The 19,639-nt window shown below is 39.5% G+C and overlaps 1 protein-coding gene across 1 annotated transcript; it reads right to left on the bottom strand.

Moving 5' to 3' along the window:
- Nucleotides 1–11,093: 11,093 nt before the first annotated feature.
- LOC122306702 (transcription factor MYB8-like) lies at nt 11,094–12,507 on the bottom strand. Its single transcript, XM_043119179.1, has 3 exons — nt 12,258–12,507; nt 11,954–12,083; nt 11,094–11,765 (listed from the first exon to the last, which is right to left on the bottom strand). Exons 1-3 carry the CDS (start codon nt 12,388–12,390, stop codon nt 11,282–11,284), a joined length of 747 nt encoding a protein of 248 aa, XP_042975113.1. The 5' UTR covers nt 12,391–12,507; the 3' UTR covers nt 11,094–11,281.
- Between the last annotated feature and the right edge of the window lie 7,132 nt (nt 12,508–19,639).

Raw genomic sequence — 19,639 nt, 5'->3', positions numbered from 1 at the left:
AGAGCTTACCGGACACCATCTCTAGAGGGAAAACCCATTTGCCTATCGGCAGCGGGACTGGACTCTCCCTTTCTCCTACCCACGCCTCCTCTTTTGGAGGGGATACTGACTCCTTCCTTGAGGAGGAGTGGGCGAATTTCTTGAAGGAAGATGCCTGCCTTATTGAGGCTAACTTGGCTCAATCACCACCTCATCTGCCCCCTTTGCATTTGGTTGATTCATCGGGGAGGACGATAGCTTTGTTTGTGAGGCCTGAGGGAGAAAACCCTTCAGCCCTGGCGAGATCGTGAAGGGGGATGCTAGTGGTGGTGGTTCTTCAACAGCAGTCCACTCCCAGGCAGAGGCCACTGCCCAGATGGCTACCCATTTGAAAAATTGGCTTTCTGAGGTATTGTGCCTTTTGTCCTTTCATGTGTATACTTATTTCGTATCTTTGCCTTTTTTCATGTCAGTGACCTTTTTTAGTTTGACCTTTTTTTTTTTTTTTCTTTTTGCAAGGGATCAATGACTTGGCGGCATGGATTGTTACTGACCGTGCCCGTCACGAGCAGGAGATCAGGGAGCGTCGCCAGTTGTGCTATATAGCCAAAAGTGCCTCTGAGAGATGGCGGGCTGATAGGGTCGAATTGGCAGCTTTGGCTGAGGATAGGGAGGAGTTGAAGATCCTACTGGAACAATCCGAGGGTTACTCCTATTCACTGCAAGACGATCTCGAAATACGTGAGCCTAAACTCCTCACACTGTGCAAAGCAGTCCGCCTAACAAACGAGGCTAAGGCCAAAGCTGACTTCGCTTCGTCAATTCTCCTTTCGGAGAGGGACTCGGACAGGCAGCAACTTTCAGTGGCTCAAGAGAACCTTATGGCTAAGAGCTCTCGTTTGAACTCCGAGCTTGCCGGCCATGATGAAGAATTGTCCTCTCTTTAAGGAGACCTGGTCCGTTCTCAAGACAGCTGTAGGTCCTTCGAGGAGGGTCTTCGGGTGGCAAACTTGGCCCTTGGAGCCAAACAGCTGAGTCTATCAAAGAAGGAGGGGGAGCTGACTGCCGCTCGAGAGGAGGTCGCACGACTTTGATCCCAAATGGCCCACGTCTCCGTTGTAAGGGACGATGCTTTTGCTTACGGGTATGGCCTCGACATTTTAAGGGTGAGGGACCGTCTCGTGGATGATCCTGCCACCAACCTTGAGGTTCTTCACCGGAAATTGTTCTATCCCGATGAAGAGTCTCTCTGCACGGTTGATGAGTTTGGGAGGAAAGAGATTCCCAATGTCTTTGACAACGTGCCTCGAGCTTTACCGCCTGATGATGCTATTTGACCAATTTTGCTTTTTGTATATTTGACTGTGGATAAACAAAATTTTCTTTTTTGGTATTTCTATATCTTGTACACTTGTAACAATAGACTTTGATTTGCTTTGTTGAATGTTTTGGCCATTGTGTTCTTCCAATTCTTGTCTTTTCCATGCTATCGCAAACTGTTACGGTTTGTCCTTGGTGTTTAGGGTCGGCGTAGTCTGAAGACCTATGCGCCCTTTCTTCATGGCATCACAAGCCACTAAGGCTTGTCTTTGGTGTTTAGGGTCGACGTGATCTGAAAACCTACGCGCCATTTTTTTTATGGTACCACAAGCTGCTAAAACTTGTTTTTGGTGTTTAGGGTCGAACGGTCCCTGACCTTTCTTGCCATTTCTTCATGGCACCACAAACTGCTAAAACTTGTCTTTGGTGTTTAGGGTCGGCGTGGTCTGAGGACATACGCGCCCTTTTTTCATGGCACCAAAAGCTGTTAAGGCTTGTTTTTTGTGTTTAGGATCAGCGTGATCTGAGAACCTACGTGCCCTTTCTTCATGGCACCACAAGCTGCTAAGGCTTGTCTTTGATGTTTAGGGTCGGTGCGGTCTGAGGACCTACGAACCCTTTTTTATGGCACCACAAGCTGTTAAGGTTTGTCTTTGGTGTTTAGGATCGGCGTGGTTTGAGGACCTACGCGCCCTTTTTTCATGGCACCACAAGCTGCTAAGGCTTGTCTTTGGTGTTTAGGGTCGGCGTGGTCTAAGGACCTATGCGCTATTTCTTCATGGCACCACAAGCCGCTAAGACTTGTCTTTGGTGTCTAGCGTTGGCGTGGTCTGAGGACCTACGCGCCCTTTTTTCATGGCACCACAAACTGTTAAGGCTTGTCTTTGGTGTTTAGGGTCGGCGTGGTCTAAGGACCTATGCGTTATTTCTTCATGGCACCACAAGCCGCTAAGACTTGTCTTTGGTGTTTAGCGTTGGCGTGGTTTGAGGACCTATGTGCCCTTTTTTCATGGCACCACAAACTGCTAAGACTTGTCTTTGGTGTTTAGGGTCGGCATGGTTTGAGGACCTACGCGCCCTTTTTTTATGGTACCACAAGCTGTTAAGGCTTGTCTTTGGTGTTTAGAGTCGGCGTGGTCTGAGAACCTACGTGCCCTTTCTTCATTACACCACAAGCCACTAAGGCTTGTCTTTGGTGTTTAGGATCGGCGTGGTCTGAGGATGTATGCGCCCTTTTTTCATGGCACCATAAACTGCTAAGGTTTGTCTTTAGTATTTAGGAACTTTAAATCAATGAGTACTACAAAAATTATTGATAAAATTTCTTCAAATGCTTTGTATTCCATAGGTGCGGCAGTTCCTTGCCTTCGCTGTCTTTCAATCTGTATGATCCAGGCCAGTTGTTGGCTACTACTAGATAAGGACCTTCCCATCGTGGTCCCATTTTTCCCTCGCCTTGGGTAGTTACCCCACTGTTCTTCAAAACTAGGTCGTCCACTTTAAAGGTCCTGGGCCTTACTCTTTTGTTGAAGTACTGCGCAGCTTTCCTCTTTTCCTGTAGCATTCGAGTCTCGGCTATCTCTCTTTCTTCTTCGAGTAAGTTGAGGTATTTTTCTATCTTTTTGTTATTCCGAGTACTCGAGAAATAGCTCTTGGCCGTCAATGTTTCATACTCAACTTCGTTGTTCGTCACATTGAGTGCCAGTGTGACCATGTAATATTGCTATTGGCCGTCGGGGCTTAGCAAATGTATCCCCAGGCCTCTGCCTATTCGGCAGGACAATCCATCTATAAACAGTACCCAGGGCGTTCCTGACGGTGCTATTTCCTTCTCCTGGGGAAAGTCTGAGAATTCTGCTACAAAATCTGTCATTGCTTGCCTTTTAATGGCTTTCCTTGGCTCGTACTCTATATCGAACTCACTCAATTCGATTGACCAACCTATTAGCCTCCGTGTACAATCTGGCTTCCTCAGTATTTTCGCCAATGAAACTTCTGTCAGTACCTTCACTGCGTGGGCCTAGAAATAAGGACGGAGCTTCCTAGCCGCCACTACCAAGGCAAATGCCAACAACTCAATTCGATGGTATCTGGCCTCTACTCCTCTGAGTGCTCGACTCACATAATATACCGAATGTTGCACGACTTCTTTTTTCTTTATGAGGACGATAGATACAGCGTGCGGGGAGACTACTAGATACGCATAGAGTACATCTTCCTTCTTTGGTCACATTAAAAGGGTTGGACTGGCCAGATACTGTTTTAATTTTTCAAGCTTTTCGTCACATTGTTCATTCCAAGGATGCACCTTCCGTAGTACTTGAAAAAAGAGGAGGCACTTGTCTGTTGACCTGGCTATAAACCTTCCCAGGGCGACCACTCTCCATGCCAGTCGTTGAGTCTCGTTCAGATTCTTCAGCGACTTCATATTAATTATGGTCTCTATCTTATCTAAGAAGTTTCAATTCCTCTCTCTAATACGATGAAGCCCAAGAATTTTCCTGACTGGACCCTGAAAGCACATTTTGATGGGTTCAGCCTCATCTTGTAACAGCGTAAGACTCCAAACGCCATTCACAAATCCCCAAGGTGCTGGGCGGGCTTTTTGCTTTTTACTAGTAGGTCATCCACGTAAACCTCCATAGATTTCCCAATCTGTTTCCAGAACATCCGGTTTACCAGCCTTTGATAGGTCGCCCCTGCATTCTTCAGTCCAAAGGGCATGACCTGGTAGCAATACAGCGCTCGGTCTGTGATGAAAAATGTCTTTTCTTCGTCCGCCGCATTCATCCGTATCTGGTTGTAACCCAAATATGCGTCCATAAAGCTCAACATATGATGCCCCACTAAAGCATCTACAATGACGTCGATGCGTGGTAAGGGGAAGCTATCTTTCGGGCAAGCCTTGTTTAAATCTGTAAAGTCTACACACGTTCTCCACTTCCCATTCGCCTTTTTCACCATGACAACGTTGGATAACCACTCTGGGTAGTGGGCCTCTATGATGAAGCTGGCTGCGAGCAACCCTTCAACTTCTTCACTAATGGCAGCGTACTTCTCTGCATTGAACGATCTTCTCTTTTGTCTCACTGCCTTGTGCGATGGGTCCACGCCTAAGCAATGCTCAATGATGTCGTTGTCTATATCGGGCATTTTTTCATGACTGCATGCGAAGACATCCTTGTATTCTATCAACAACTTTAACAGGGCTTCTCTATCTGTTGGTGGGAATTGTGTCCCGATTTGGGTAGTTGTCCCGGGGCAGTCAGTGTACAATGTCACGAGTTCCAAAGGTTCGTTGACTTCCGCATGTTGCTAGACTTGGTCATCCCTGACTTCTATATCTCTCTCACAAGTTACTGCCACAGGTGGCGGCAAGGCTCCATCCTATCCTGCGACCGTGCAAACTTCCTTCTTGACTTTCTTTAATTCCTGCACATAACATTCTCGAGCCAGGGCTTGCTCGCCTCTCACCTCTCCCACACAGCCATCTGTTGGGAATTTCATCTTGAGGTGGTAGGTGGACGTTACTGCCCTCAAATGGTTGAGTGTCGGTTTGCCCAATATGGCATTGTAGGAGGAATGAGCTTTCACTACTAAGAAGTCGGTCATCATGGTTGCTATCCGTGCCCCCGTGCTCGCAGTTACTGGGAGCATGATCGCCCCTACTGGCTAGATGGTATCCCCTGAGAAACCCTTTAACAGCGTAGGGGAGAGCCTCAGTTTTCCAACATCAATCCCTATTTTGACAAACGCCTCCCAAAACAGTATATCAGCCGAGCTCCATTGTCTACTAGTACCTGCCTAGTTGTGTAATTGGCTATCACGATGGTTATCACCAGAGCATTGTCATGTGGATATATGATTCCTTCCCTGTCTGCCTCGTTGAAGGATATCACCATTCGCTCATTGCTGAGCTTTGGTTGTTTGTGTACTCTATCCTCCACGAACACCTTTTAATATCTTGCCTTCCGTGCATATGCCTTTTAGCTGGACGTGGAAATACCACCCCCAGCAAAACCTCCAGCTATGGTCTTTATTTTCCCTAAGGGCGCCCTGTTCCGATCTTTTCTTGGGGCAACCTCGCCCTCCTGTCCTGGCGATTATTAGCATGGCGCCTTCTTTCCAGACTGAAACTCTGTCTTGCTTTTTGCCTAGCCTCCTGACGCCTTTTAGGTTTTGATCGCTCTGCGACCATTCACTCCAACTCGCTGGTTCCTGCTAACTCAACGACTCTCTTTCTCATGGTCGTGCAGTCCTCAGTCTAGTGCGAGTTCGTCTGATGGTACTTGCAGTATCGTCCGTCTGTTTTGACAAGGCGCCGACTTTCCTTTTCTCTCTCTTCTTCCTGTATGCCAAATTATTATGCACCAATCTGAGGTTACGATCTGATTGCCCTTCCCTCGCTCTTTCTGGCATACTAGGATCACCTTTCTTGTCAGCTCGCCTGTTTCTCCGCTCGACCTGAGTATTTTCTTTACAAGGGTCCAACAAAGCCTGCAGAGTATCTTCTGCATTGACAAAATCATCCGCCCTGTCCATGTCCTCCGGGCCAACTCCGCCATAAAAGGACTGCCGTGACCATACCCCTCCTAAGAGGGCGGCCAGAATGATATTCTCATCTTGGTCATTCGTTGTTAAGCGCTCATTGTTGAAATGGGCCAAGTAGGCTTTTAAATTCTCGTCCTCCCTTTGCTTAACCGTTAACAGGTAGACGGCTGGGTGCCGACGTCTTCGGCTAGGCATGAACTAAGTCAAGAACTGCTTTGCCAGTTTCTCAAAACTATCTATCGACCTTGGTCTAAGAATCCCAAACCATCCTTGAGCGGTCCCTTTCAGGGTTAGAGGGAAAGCTCGGCATGCAATATCCCCTTGGAAATCGTGAAGCGTGATGTTAACTTTTAAAGTTTTCCAGATGATCTATCGGGTCCTTGGACCCATCGTACATATCAATATGGGAAACTTTAAACTTTGGCTGGAGCGATACAGCCACAATATGGGCACTGTACGGCAGGTCTGTTTTGTGGAGCAAACTTTCCACCGAGGAAGAATCGCCCATCTTCTTCGCCATCTCTTCATATTTTCCCGCTAACTCTTTCAACTCATCATGCATCCTTTTTTTCTCTTTGCGTTCAGCATCTTTTTCGACCCTACAATGTGCTTCTTGCTCACCTTGCTCACTGTGAGCGGGCACATCGTCATTATGAGAATTGGCATTTTTTCGTCTCAAGTCGTCGTTCTCTTTTTGCAAGACTCTTATGGCCTCCAGAGCTTGTTTCAACTTCTCCCCTGCTACTGCTAGTCGCACTTCCACAGATGACGGTCCAGCATCCATTGTTCGGCTTGCTACTGAGCGTGTTACAATTGGCATGTGAGAACCACGCTGAATCACAGGATCCCACAGACAGCACCAAATGTTCGGGGCGTGTCTCACTTTCAATCTCTCACAGCTCAGTCGTTCTTCTTTGATGAAACTTGAGGGGGGCTTCTACTGAAAACATTCCGATGTTAGAGTCAGTTTAGAGAGATTATTCTTTTAAACCTTAAAGATTACCTATATATATAGGCTCGTTTACTGTACATATTTCATCCAGGATTTATCGAAACATATCAAAGCTTAGGATTTTGAATAATCTTATCACTTCTTACTATTTTTATCCTTCCATTAAAGGTGGCGGCATGTATGTCTCTTTTTTAATTCCTCTTGACTATCCTTTCGTGACTTTTGGGCTCATGCTGGACCCAAACTCTGGGTTTTTTGATGTTTAATGTATTATGGGCCCTTTTTGTATGCTCCAGGGCCCTCTGGTTGGAACGGTCCCTCCAGCTACCTCGCCAATTCTATTCACCTTCTAGCGGATGGAATTTATTTTCGACCAATCTCGTCGCTATGAAAGTACTGGATGTGACTACATGGGCTTGGGTTCTTGGAAATTATATAGACATGGTCATTGGCCTAAACAACCCACGACCTTTTTATGTTTTCTGGCTCGTTACACCCTCTGGCCGTTTTATGTCATTTCCTTTCCCCCATAAAGATTTGGTTACGAAAAATCGTAGATTTGATATCATTTCCCGCTATTGTGGCAGAGAAGACAGACAATTTACTTGCGCCAGTTAGTCTTCTTGCAACGTTACTTTTTCATTCCGTTTGGCCTTTCGCATTTCACTACTCTTCAAAACTTCATTCTCCCCTTACCTCTCATTCCTTTCCTTGCTACGTTCTCTGCCTCTTGATTCCTATTTTTGCTTTTTGCTCATCTCGTTCTTTTCTTGCTATCTTTTTCCCAACGATTTCAATGATTTTAGTATCGAAGTGTTTTCAGGAGGAGCCTCTCTCGAGTTTCATCAAAGAAGAACGGCTAACTTGTGGGAGATTGGAAGTGAGATACGTCCCGAAGATCATGCATATCTGTATTTAATTCGGGCAGTTGGCCTTGGAAGCCTCTTTGGGGAAAAAAAATTATTTCCAATGTATTATATGTATTGATCAGTGGATTATGATACTTTTTTTTTAAATGATAGTTACATGCAAACGCCGTACAATTATTTTGAAAAAAATAAATAAATATAAGACTCACATGAAAAAAAATTAATTTTTTAATAGTAGATCACATTTTTTTTAAAGTGACTGTACAATATTTACACACTTTATGACTATATATAGCATTACCCTTTTTTTCTATGCTTTGAAATTTCTATTTGAATTAGAGGATTTTGAGTAGAAAGGATTAAAAAAAAAAACAATGTAGATTGGTGGTATCATGCACTGTACCTGATCTCATCTCACCTTAATTTATTCTATCATGTAAAATCTGACAATTTTATCATGAATTATCTTTTACTTTTTTAAAGAAAAATTCAAAAATTGATGGTTAATGCCGCTTTATTTAAAAATAAAAATAAAAGTAGAATGAGGATACAGTCGGTAGAATCTATCAAATTATCAATAATATATAAAAATTCTTTACATTTTATAATATCTTTTAAATATTTAATACCGTTCGAAAAATATTTGTAGACAATAAAGAATTATACGAAGCCCATTTTATTTTTTTTTATTTGTTTCACCAATGACCATTTATTTCAGTAAGAACTTAACCAAATCCCATTGTAACTGTAAAAGCTATTATTTGTAATAATAAAAAAATAAAAATAAAAAAACTATAATTAGTTACTTCCCTAATATTTTCAAAATCATAAAGTGAATCTTTCCATATATAAGATATGTGCCAGGGTTATCATGCATGTGAAATTATATTTGTAGTTATAGAATGTGTAAGTGTCGCGCATATTTAAAAAAAATGAGTATATGTGATCCACTTGAAATTTTAATATTTTAATAGTAGACTCATCTCTTTTATAAAATGAATGTATAGTGCTCACGTAATTTATGATTGTATTTAGCATTACTATTAAAGGTGGTTTGGATAACAAATGCTCTTAACTCATCCTATCTCATCTTATTTTATCTTTTTTTAAAATTCAAATATCACAAATACAAATATTTTTCAGTTTTAAATATTCAAAATTTTCATTTAATCATTATTTAATTATTACTATTTTTCCAAACTTTCAAATAAAATATAAAAAATAATTCAATTTTTTTTAAATATCAAAATAAAAACAAAAAATTAAAAAATTATATTATAATATTATACTTTATAATATTTTTATTAACTTTTTATCACTCATTTCTCAAAAGAGATTAACTTTTGGCCAGTCGATGTGCTATACTTCAAATAACAACCTTCCAATAAGTGAGTGCCAAGTAAGCCTCCCAAATCAGTTAATTTCATATGTCCGCACAGCAGATGATAAAAGAAACAAAAGCCTTCTCCCTCTCCAGTTACCCTTCCCCTCTCCTCCGTCTCCAGAAATCTCGAGAGCCTCTTCTCTCCCTTACACCAAAACAAAAGACCCCCCCTCTCCCGCAATACCCAGACAAACCCAGTGTTCAAAGGGCCAAAATATTGAGAATCCGAATTCTCTTATGATTATTTTCTTCCTCAAAATTTCTTTTCACTAACTGCTTATATCACCCACTTCAATGGAGATTCTGAGCTCCTGTTGAGAACCATAGAAGGCACCCACTAAGAAAAACAATGCCCAGAAAAAAATGGAGGTAACGATTATGATTATTTTCTTCCTCAAAATTTCTTCTCACTAACGGCTTGTATCACCCACTTCAATGGAGATTTTGAGTGTGACGCTCCCAAATCCCATGTACGGACACGTAAAAATCGAGCGTCAGGATGATGACATTAAGCTTTTGTTGAGAACCATAGAAGGCACCCACCAAGAAAAAAAAATGGAGACAGGTTCTTTCTCTTTCCCAACTCACAACCACCACGAAAAATGGGTGAAAGAGACTGCCATAATTTGGCCACTGCAATGTTGGCCTAAGATGCTAGTGAAGAAGGTTGCAGGAGTTTTCAGTCCCCACCCTTGACCCAAGTTGGGAAACTATCTTTATACTTTGGCTCAGAATACGGAACATTGTTGGAATATGGAATGCTTTTGCTGAGTTGATTGAGGAAGGTTCATGATCTAGGCTAAATTTAGTGGGCTGGGTTTCTTTTCTTTTCTTTTTCATAGGAATCTTCAATTTTGGTAAGAAGGATGGAAACTTTTGCATCCATTTTTTGATTTTGTGTAGCTTTGGCCTTTCTGAAATTGACAATCAAGATTGATGGGCTTTATCTCTCTACTGAGGAATTTTATCTCTACTGTAAAATATTTGAAACTCTGAAGATGACCTTGAGGATAACAAAGTTACAAAACCCCTCATCACAAAATCTCATTCCTTCAACTGGAGCAGATGTATATTATTGTGAAAAAAGGAAAAAAAATCGTCGGAGAGGGTGAAAAAACTAAATATCGCTGAGATAAGGAGCAAATTTCACATTTCATAGAAACTCGTATCATGTGGCAGTCTGGAATTTGCGAGGGGTTGCAAATTTCACAGATGCTAGGTGAGGAAGAAAGACAAACTATAGGAATATTGATTTTATCTTGTGTGATAACTCTTATGATTTTTGTGTAAAATTACTGACGTGGCGGGTTTTTATTAGAGGCTGTTAAAGCCTTAGTAATGGAAGGCCTGTTCCAAAGCATTTAAGTTATCAAAATCTCATAAAATATATTAACTCAAATTATTTCACTATTATTTATAAATAATTTTATTATTATTAACTGATCATTTTATCTTATCTCACTATCCAAATTAAGCCATAATGTTTATCCTTGGCATGCATATATTTGCATCCGCGCGCACTATATATGGCATGATCAAAGAGTACTCAATTTTCTCATTCCATATCCCAACAGAGGTTTAATTACTTCAGCTTATTTCTCTACGTACGTACCATATATGCCATTATTTTTTGCTCGATTTCGTGGGGGCCGGCCGGGGTGCCTATTATATACGTCCATGCACCGAGCAGTACACACACATATACAAACTGAAATTATCAACTGAAAATTAGTTCTTTCTCAATCCGATTCCGGATATGCAACGACGAAACCAGAAATTTGTTTTATTGAAGCCAAGTAAAACTAAAAGTATAACAAGATATTTTTTATTCTATTTCTTCATAATTGTTTTTACGGTATAGAACTATCAGATAGTAAGATCTAAAATAAAAATAAAATACATTTAATATAATCTATGTATTAAAAAAATATATCATATGTCAAGAACAATATATCATTGAAATAATAAAAATATAAGTAAATAATCTATAAAATCAAAATAATTTTATAAAAGGGGAATTAATTTTTTAGAGAGGGCCAACATAAAATAAAATTAATATGATCTTATTAAATCATAAAATATTAATATACATTATTTTATTTTTTCAAACTTTTGGGGTGCCATGTCCGAGGGCCTTAATAGGTCCGCACTTTGGACATGCAAGCATTAATTGGAACAATATGATATATCCAATCTATAAATGTAAGTTGCAATATCATGGTATATCTAAAAAAGGAGGAGCGTAGGGACCAGAACGGGTTCCCTTTCTACTTGCTTCGTACTCATGGAGATGGAACTTTGCCGCTTCTCTTGCACGAGCTGGCCGGTAACGGGAGAAGGAAAGGCAATTGTGAGATCCAGATTTAAGGCCAAGGAATTACCAGCTAGCATTTCGTCTTGATCAACACTACTACTGGCAGTACCTTCAGAAACCCTATGATCGGCATTGCCGATGGATTTGAGCTGCGGCGGCTTACAATCATGATCATAATTCGTTGACTCAGAGGATACTACTAATGACGTTGTCGCAGCTGCAGAAACAACGTTGACGGACTCGGGTTGAGGGCGAGGAGGATTAATCTGCTGGTTTAGCTTATGGTTATTTGGATCAATTCCCATGCTTATTAGCTTTCTCCGGATGTGAGAGTTCCAGTAGTTCTTTACCTCGTTGTCTGTCCGCCCAGGTAATCTTCCTGCTATTAGCGACCACCTAACAGTCACACGCACGTACGGCCATTTGTTAGAAAATGACTAACATGATGCGTGCGAGCACAGATACATATACACACGCTGTACGTATATTTATATGTTAATTTATATATATGTAGATGTTCGATCAAGTTCGTTGATGCATATATGTCAAAGAAAAGCTGAGATATTCGATCAGAAGATATGTACCGATTGCCTAGGAGGGCATGGAGCTTGATGATGAGGTCCTCTTCATCTTGACCAAAGTTACCACGTTTGATATCTGGTCTCAGATAATTTATCCATCTCAGTCTGCAACTTTTACCACAACGATCCAACCCTAGTACACGAGAATAAACAAGTTAATTAATTAGGCGATTAAAAAATCAAAGAAATTAAGAAAGAGTTAAGAAGAAGCTGTTCCATCGCTCTTTTCCCACCAAATCAAAAGAAATTCATGAACATGACCGATCACCAAGGTAGTTATTATAATAAATTTTCAATGGCAAATTACCTGCAGCCTTTGGGAGGGAACTCCAACTGCCTTCGCCATGGGTTCGGATGTAATCGATAAGCTTTTGGTCTTCTTGTTTGGACCAAGCACCTTTGTTGTTGTTGCCTTCTTTGTTAGAGCAAGGTTTTCTCATTGGACTGTGTTGCTTTGATCCGTCTCCAATTATCTCGATCCCTAGTCTTTTTCAGAAACTCCAACAAATTAATGCTGGCCGAGAGAGAGAGAAAGAGAGACGGGCCTAGAACTAGCAAGGGATGGGCGTAGATATAGTTGTGATGAGGAAGTGGGGGGATGGGGGAAGGTGTTGACTTGGACCGGTGGTTTTGGCTGTAATTAGGTGAGTCGTACAGTCCTATATATGGTTGAAGAGGATACTGCAGTAGTACTGTTATAAGCTCTTTGTAGAAAACCTAAAAACACGAGAATTGGGGAAACTACCCTTTTGTGCTCTCTGAATGTATTTCAAAGTCAAATAAAGTCTTTGGTCAAAAAGTAGTAAAATACAAAGAATAGGTGCCCGACTTATATACAAGTTACAAAATAGTCTGGGCCTAACTTAACCAAATACAAAATGTTTTACTAAATACACTGCCAGCTAACTAGCTTTAATACTCCCCCTCAAGATGGAGCATGAAGATTATGAATGCCCAGCTTGGATAGGAGATGCTGAAATGGAGCTTTACCGAGAGCCTTAGTAAAAATATCTGCCAACTGATGAGCTGAAGCAATATAAAAGGTTTTGATAACACCTTTAGCTTGCTGTTCTCGTATGAAATGACAATCTATTTCAACATGCTTTGTACGAGCATGATGAATTGGATTGGCAGCCAAGGAAAGAGCAGACTTGCTGTCACAATATAAAGAAACAGGTGAAGAATGAGAAATATGCAAATCATGAAGAACTTGTAATAGCTAAATGACTTCACAACTGGTGGAAGCTAAGGCACGATGCTCAGTTTCAGCTGAGCTCCTAGACACTGTAGTTTGCTTCTTAGACCCCCAAGAAATCAAAGAATCACCAAGGAATATACAAAATCCCGTAACAGATTTTCTACTGTCAACACAAGCAGCCCAGTCAGAATCGGAAAAACCCTTGAGTTGAGTAGAGGAAGCTGCTGGAAAAAACAAACCCTGTGCAGGGGTGTTTTTGATATATCTTAAAATTCGATAGGCAGCATCCAAATGAGATTTACAAGGCTTGTCCATAAATTGTGCCAGAGAATGGACTGAGAATGACAAATCTGGCCTAGTTATAGTGAGATATAGCAATCTCCCAATAAGCCTCCTATACGGAAATGGGTCTTCCAAAACATTAACATCAGATTTTGTCAATTTAAGCTTGGAATCCATAGGAAACTCAACAGGTTTACAACCAAGATAACCACTATCTTCTAAAATTTCAAGAGCATATTTACGTTGAGATAAAGAAATTCCAGCAGTAGTACGTGCAATTTCTAACCCCAAAAAATATTTCAGTTGGCCCAAGTCCTTGATTTGAAATTGATCATGAAGATAAGACTTTACTTGATCAACACAGGACATAGTATTGGAAGTAATAATGACATCATCAACATATACTAAAAGTGCAGTAAAGGAAGAACCTTGCACCTTTGTGAATAAGCTGTAATCAGCTTTGGATTGCTTATAACCAAGGGATAAAAGAGCAGTGGTTAGTTTCTGGAACCATTGCCGGCTGGCCTGCTTTAACCCATAGAGAGATTTCAACAAACGACACACTTTATTCTCCCCCTCTTTAGCAAACCCGGGTGGGATCACCATATAAACTTCTTCTTCTAAATCTCCATGCAAAAATGCATTGTTTACGTCAAGTTGTTCTAAAAACCAGTTTTGACTTGCAGCCAATGCCAAAAAACAGCGAACTGTTGTCATTTTAGCAACAGGAGAGAATGTTTCAGCATAATCAATTCCCTCCTTTTGGGTAAAACCTTTAGCTACAAGACGTGCTTTGTATCTTTCAACACTACCATCCGCCTTGTATTTCACTTTATACACCCACTTCGAACCAATTGCTTTCTTTCCTAGAGGCAAATCAGTAACTGTCCAAGTTTTGTTATTTTCAAGAGCTAAAATTTCTGCTTTCATGGCTTCTTGCCATTTAGGATCTGTGGCTGCTTGTTTGTAAGTTTTGGGTTCAGGATGAGTGGAAATAGAGATGCTAAAGGCTTTGTGAGCAGGGGAAAGACGAGTGTAAGAAAGATACCTTGAGATATCAAAAACTTTATTAGAAGCCTGCTGTGTGGAACCCGAAGGGAGTAAAGATTGATCAAAAGTTTGGACCATTTTGCAATGGTAGTCCTGCAAATAAGAGGGTGGCTTTCTGATCCGAGAAGATTTCCTAGGAATAGTATCAATCAGATCATGATGGTCTGGACTAATGTCATTAGAAGGGGGAACATGAACTGGCAAAGAAGAATTAATATCATCAATACAAACAGGAAGAACAAGATCTGATGAAGAATCACAAGTCTGACTTTGAAGTTGAAAAGGAAATGAAGTCTCATGAAAAACAACATCACGAGATACAAAAATGGATTTATTATCAAGATCTAAGAGTTTATATCCCTTGGTACCGTATGAATAACCAAGAAATACACATCTCTTAGCACGAGGATCAAATTTGGTCTTATGAGGATAGACATTAGTAGCAAAACATAAGCAGCCGAATACCTTCAAATGAGAATAAGAAGGCTTCTTGGAAAACAAAAGCTCATAAGGAGACTTATTGTTTAACAAAGGTGAAGGAGATCTATTGATTAAGTATGTAGCTGTCATGATACAATCACCCCAATAGGATAAAGGAATGTTAGATTGAAATTTGAGAGCCCTAGCAACATTTAATAAATGTTGGTGTTTCCTTTCAGGAACTCCATTCTGTTGTGGTGTGTATGGACAGCTATGTTGATGTATAATGCCTTTGGAAGAGAAGAGAGTGGACAGGTTGAATTCTGTCCCATTATCAGAACGAAAAATCTTGACTTTGGATGAAAATTGTGTTTCAACCATAGCCAAGAAAGATTCGATGGTGCTGCGAGTTTGGGACTTGAATTTTAGCAAATAAATCCAAGTGCAACGAGTGAAATCATCAACTATTGTTAAAAAATAATGATGACCATTATTAGTAGGAACAGCAAATGGTCCCCAAAGATCACAATGAATAAGCTCAAAAGGTAGAGTGGATTTAATTGAGCTTCTAGGAAAAGAAGGTCTATGCTGTTTAGCTAATGGACAGATTTGACATTGATCATTATTATGCTGAAATTGTACATCAGGAATTACATCATGTAACAAATGCATTCGGGACAAAGACATATGTCCTAATTGACTATGCCACAAAGCAAGTTTATTTGCAGAAATGGAAGATGAAACAGAATGGAAAAACTGAGAAGGTAAAAGCTGAGAACCAGGACATGATGAAAAATTAGAGTTCAGCAAATATAATCCATTCTTTTGATCAGCCACTCCAATCGTTTTCCAAGCAAGCAGGTCCTGAATTAAGCATTTGTTAGTCAAAAATATCATGGCAAGATTAGAAGTTGAGGTGAGTTTATTCACAGAAATTAAATTGAAAGTGAATGAAGGAACATATAGGACATGATGTAAGATTAAGCTTGCTGAAAGCTTAACTGAACCTATATGAGTCACGGAAGCAAACTGACCATTTGGTAGGCTAACAGTGGCATTAACAGATTTAGGAGTTGAAGTGAAAAGAGATAAAGAGCAGACCATGTGGTCTGTAGCTCCACTGTCAACAATCCAAATATTCGGGGAATGTAATTGTGATGAGAAAGTGGAATTAACAAAAGAAAAAGAAGAGGAAATACCTGCCATATTGGCATAACTGGTAGGCTGTGATGAATTGGATGGAGAAGGAAAGCCTAGAGGAGAGTCTGGTTTAAGTTGAGTGTGCAAGGCATTGAGAAGTTGTTGAATTTGCTCTTGAGAAAGAACTGGACTAGGATTAGAAACTGTGTTTGCCTCTAGAGAAGTAGACACTTGATTGGCAGAGGGACGGTGATAACCAAATTTTGCATCACTTGAATTCTTTCTCTTTGATATCCAGCCTGGTGGATATCCATGAAGTTCAAAACACTTCTCTCGAGTATGTCCTTTTCGGTTACAATATGTACAGTGAGGAGGTTCCCTTTGGCCAATGGAAGAAAAATTCCTCCTAGGGACAGCAGCCACAACCGAATTCAAAGGTACTTGAGAGGTTACCATTGCAATATTCTCTTGATTCAAAGAAGAGGTGCGAGAAAAAGCACGCTGACGTTCCTCTTGAATAATCAGAGAATAAATTTCATCTAATGAAGGAAAAGGCTTCATAAGAAGAATATTGCCTCTAGTAGTGAGATAGTTCTCATTCAATCCCATAAGAAACAGCATAGTAAGATTCTTTTCCTCACGAGCAGCAACAAATTCAAGAACATTACAAGTGCAGAGAGCACACTTTCCACATGTACAAACAGGAATTGGTGAAAATTGATGCCATTCATTCCATAAAGACTCAAGGCGAGTGAAGTAATCACTCACAGATGACTGATCTTGAGTGATACTATTAAGAGATTGCTGGATCTCGAAGATCCGAGCCTCGTTACTTTGTTGAAATCTATGTTTCAACAAATTCCATATTTTCTCAGCAGTTTCTATGTAAAGGATTACCTGTGCAATTTCTGGAGTCGCCGAAGCACAAATCCAAGAAGAGACCATCAAATTACAGCGAAACCATGCGTTGTAATTCGAATCGGTAGAACACAAAGGTTGAATACTGCCGTCAATGAACCCGATCTTGTTCCGAGAGCCAATCGCCATAAGCATCGCACGGCTCCAAGAATAATAGTTCTTGCCGTTGAGTTTGGGAGAAACGATTGAAGTGTTGGAAAGATCGGCTGGAGTGATTGTGTATTGACTGTCAATAACAGTCGGCGAAGAAGGAGAAGAAGATGAAGGAGAAGACATATTGTGAGATCGAAGAAGATCAAAACGAAGAGATCAGCGGAAGAAATTGATTCGCTACTGATACCATGTAGAAAACCTAAAAACACGAGAATTGGGGAAACTACCCTTTTGTGCTCTCTGAATGTATTTCAAAGTCAAATAAAGTCTTTGGTCAAAAAGTAGTAAAATACAAAGAATAGGTGCCCGACTTATATACAAGTTACAAAATAGTCTGGGCCTAACTTAACCAAATACAAAATGTTTTACTAAATACACTGCCAGCTAACTAGCTTTAATACTCTTACTGCTTGCCGTAAGTATAGATGGCAGATGCATGTCATTTTCACTTGTATTACATGTTGTAATGGATCAGAAAAATAATTTTTGTTCGAGAATAAGCCTTAAAAAAATAGTTGTCCCTTTCTTCGCAACGGCTGGAAATTATATATACATATATGATACGTGACATGTTTGGCTGTCGATCGATATTATCTTAGCGGCAAGTATATAAAAAAAAAAAATATATATATATATATATGTATATATCCTTTAATAAGGATTGAAGCAACATGATCATTGGTGGAAACAGCTGGCCGTGCAGAGATTAATCAGACTTAAGAGAACTTCCTGTCAAACTGATCAATGTGTGTGTACATTATATAAATATATACACATGATAGTACTACCACTGGTCATAATATATATATATATATATATATATATATATGTACATAGTACTGGTGGCGGTCATAAAATCTTAGGACTTGAACTAATTGATCACAGGGGTCACTGTGAAGTCTGTGAGTGGCCACCACTTTCGGTGGTTATTGTTTTGATAATTTATTCAAAGAAATCAAGGCTATATATAGTCGCCCCGGCCGGTGAATTTTGACGGCGTACTGCTGTTGGATGAGTTTCAATTAATAGCTTGCCATGAAAAATATTGATGAGTAGCGAAATAATCAAAACTTAATCCAGAAATGATCGATAAATGAACCTTTTTGTTAAAATCTAATTCTTACGTACAAGCCAACAAAAATCTTCTTACAAGCACGTGCGTACGAGACGGAGAGTATTATATATAATATAATGAAAAATACTTTAGCTACAAAGAGAATACATAGAGATAAACTCATAAATTGATATGATTTGATGTGATATGTCAGATTGTAAAATTATTTTTATTATTTAATAATTCTAATAAATTACATGAAACCATAGTAATTTGTAGGTTTACTTTTACATATTTTTATTATATTTGTAACGTTTTTCTAATATAATTAATGACACCGATGATACGATGTAGTCCGCCGGAAGCCCTGCGGTGATAAAATGTTGGACGGGGTTGAGTCAAGATGGTAGCTAGGTTTGGGACTACCTAGATTTTATAAGGTTGTTGCACTTTCTAGATTTAAGGTAGACTTATCGACCATGCTGCCATGCCATGTATTATCGATCACCAATATTATTATTAATCCATTATTTTGCCCTGTTCGCTGACTCTAAACAACTAAAATCTTTGCCAACGTGTTAAATATCTGTTTTAAAATTAAAGATAATGATATTCTTACACATCATTTATTACTGTTTTATTATTCAGTTATTTTTTTTACTATTTGAATTTGAATTAAAAATTCTAGAATATGATCTTCTGCATAATCTATAAGAAAACAAATTCAATCAACTAATGTAATTATGAAAATTAATTCAAAATAAATTCATTTTTATAAAAATTGACTTAAAGAGAAAAAAAAATGCCAATTTTTATAAAATTGAATTTATTTTTGATTAAATTACAATTTGTTTTTAGATCATTATGCAAGAAAATCATGTTCTGAGACCTTTAATCCAAATTCAAAGAGCAAACCCAGAAACAAAAACAAAATAAAAAAAAATAAAAAAAAAAAGATAGTAAAACAGTAGTAGAGGAGGTATAATGGTATCATTATCCTAGAATTAAATGTTGAAGTAAATTTAAAGCTGTAATGATCATCTCCTTCGCATGCCTGATAAACTTTCTAGGGAAAAATAAATAAATGTAATCATGGAATAGAAACCGGCTGAGACTAGTGAATGAGAATAAGGGATCAGATCAAGCTGGTAAGTACTGTCGGATTCGAAGCTACGTACACTACCTAATCACAAATTACATTAATAATCCTGCATTAATGCTTGTATACGTGACGAATATATATATATATATGCTGATGATCATGACATTAACTAATTCCTAACATGCTACCTACCTATTTCGTAGACAGTATCCACAAGTTTTGCACCATTTTCCCCCCATGTGATTCGGGAAAACTTGTACAAAATCTTTAGTACTTTGTGGGCAGTGCAAGATCTTAATTTACACTCCCGGCCGCGACGCTGCAGCTTATATAATTATTTACCAATATTCAACTTGAACCATGCATGCACGT

The sequence above is a fragment of the Carya illinoinensis genome, chromosome 4, assembly GCF_018687715.1.
Source record: "Carya illinoinensis cultivar Pawnee chromosome 4, C.illinoinensisPawnee_v1, whole genome shotgun sequence".
NCBI classification, from domain to species: Eukaryota; Viridiplantae; Streptophyta; class Magnoliopsida; order Fagales; family Juglandaceae; genus Carya; species Carya illinoinensis.
This window is presented reverse-complemented; position numbering and strand designations above follow the sequence as displayed.

What these genes read in the sequence shown, in the direction of transcription:
- LOC122306702 (XM_043119179.1), bottom strand. Translation starts at nt 12,390, where the DNA reads ATGAGAAAACCTTGCTCTAACAAAGAAGGCAACAACAACAAAGGTGCT. An exon ending in TTCCCTCCCAAAGGCTGCAG is followed by an intron (nt 12,084 to 12,257) that starts GTAATTTGCCAT and finishes CTCGTGTACTAG; the next exon opens with GGTTGGATCGTTGTGGTAAA. An exon ending in CATGCCCTCCTAGGCAATCG is followed by an intron (nt 11,766 to 11,953) that starts GTACATATCTTC and finishes TGTGACTGTTAG; the next exon opens with GTGGTCGCTAATAGCAGGAA.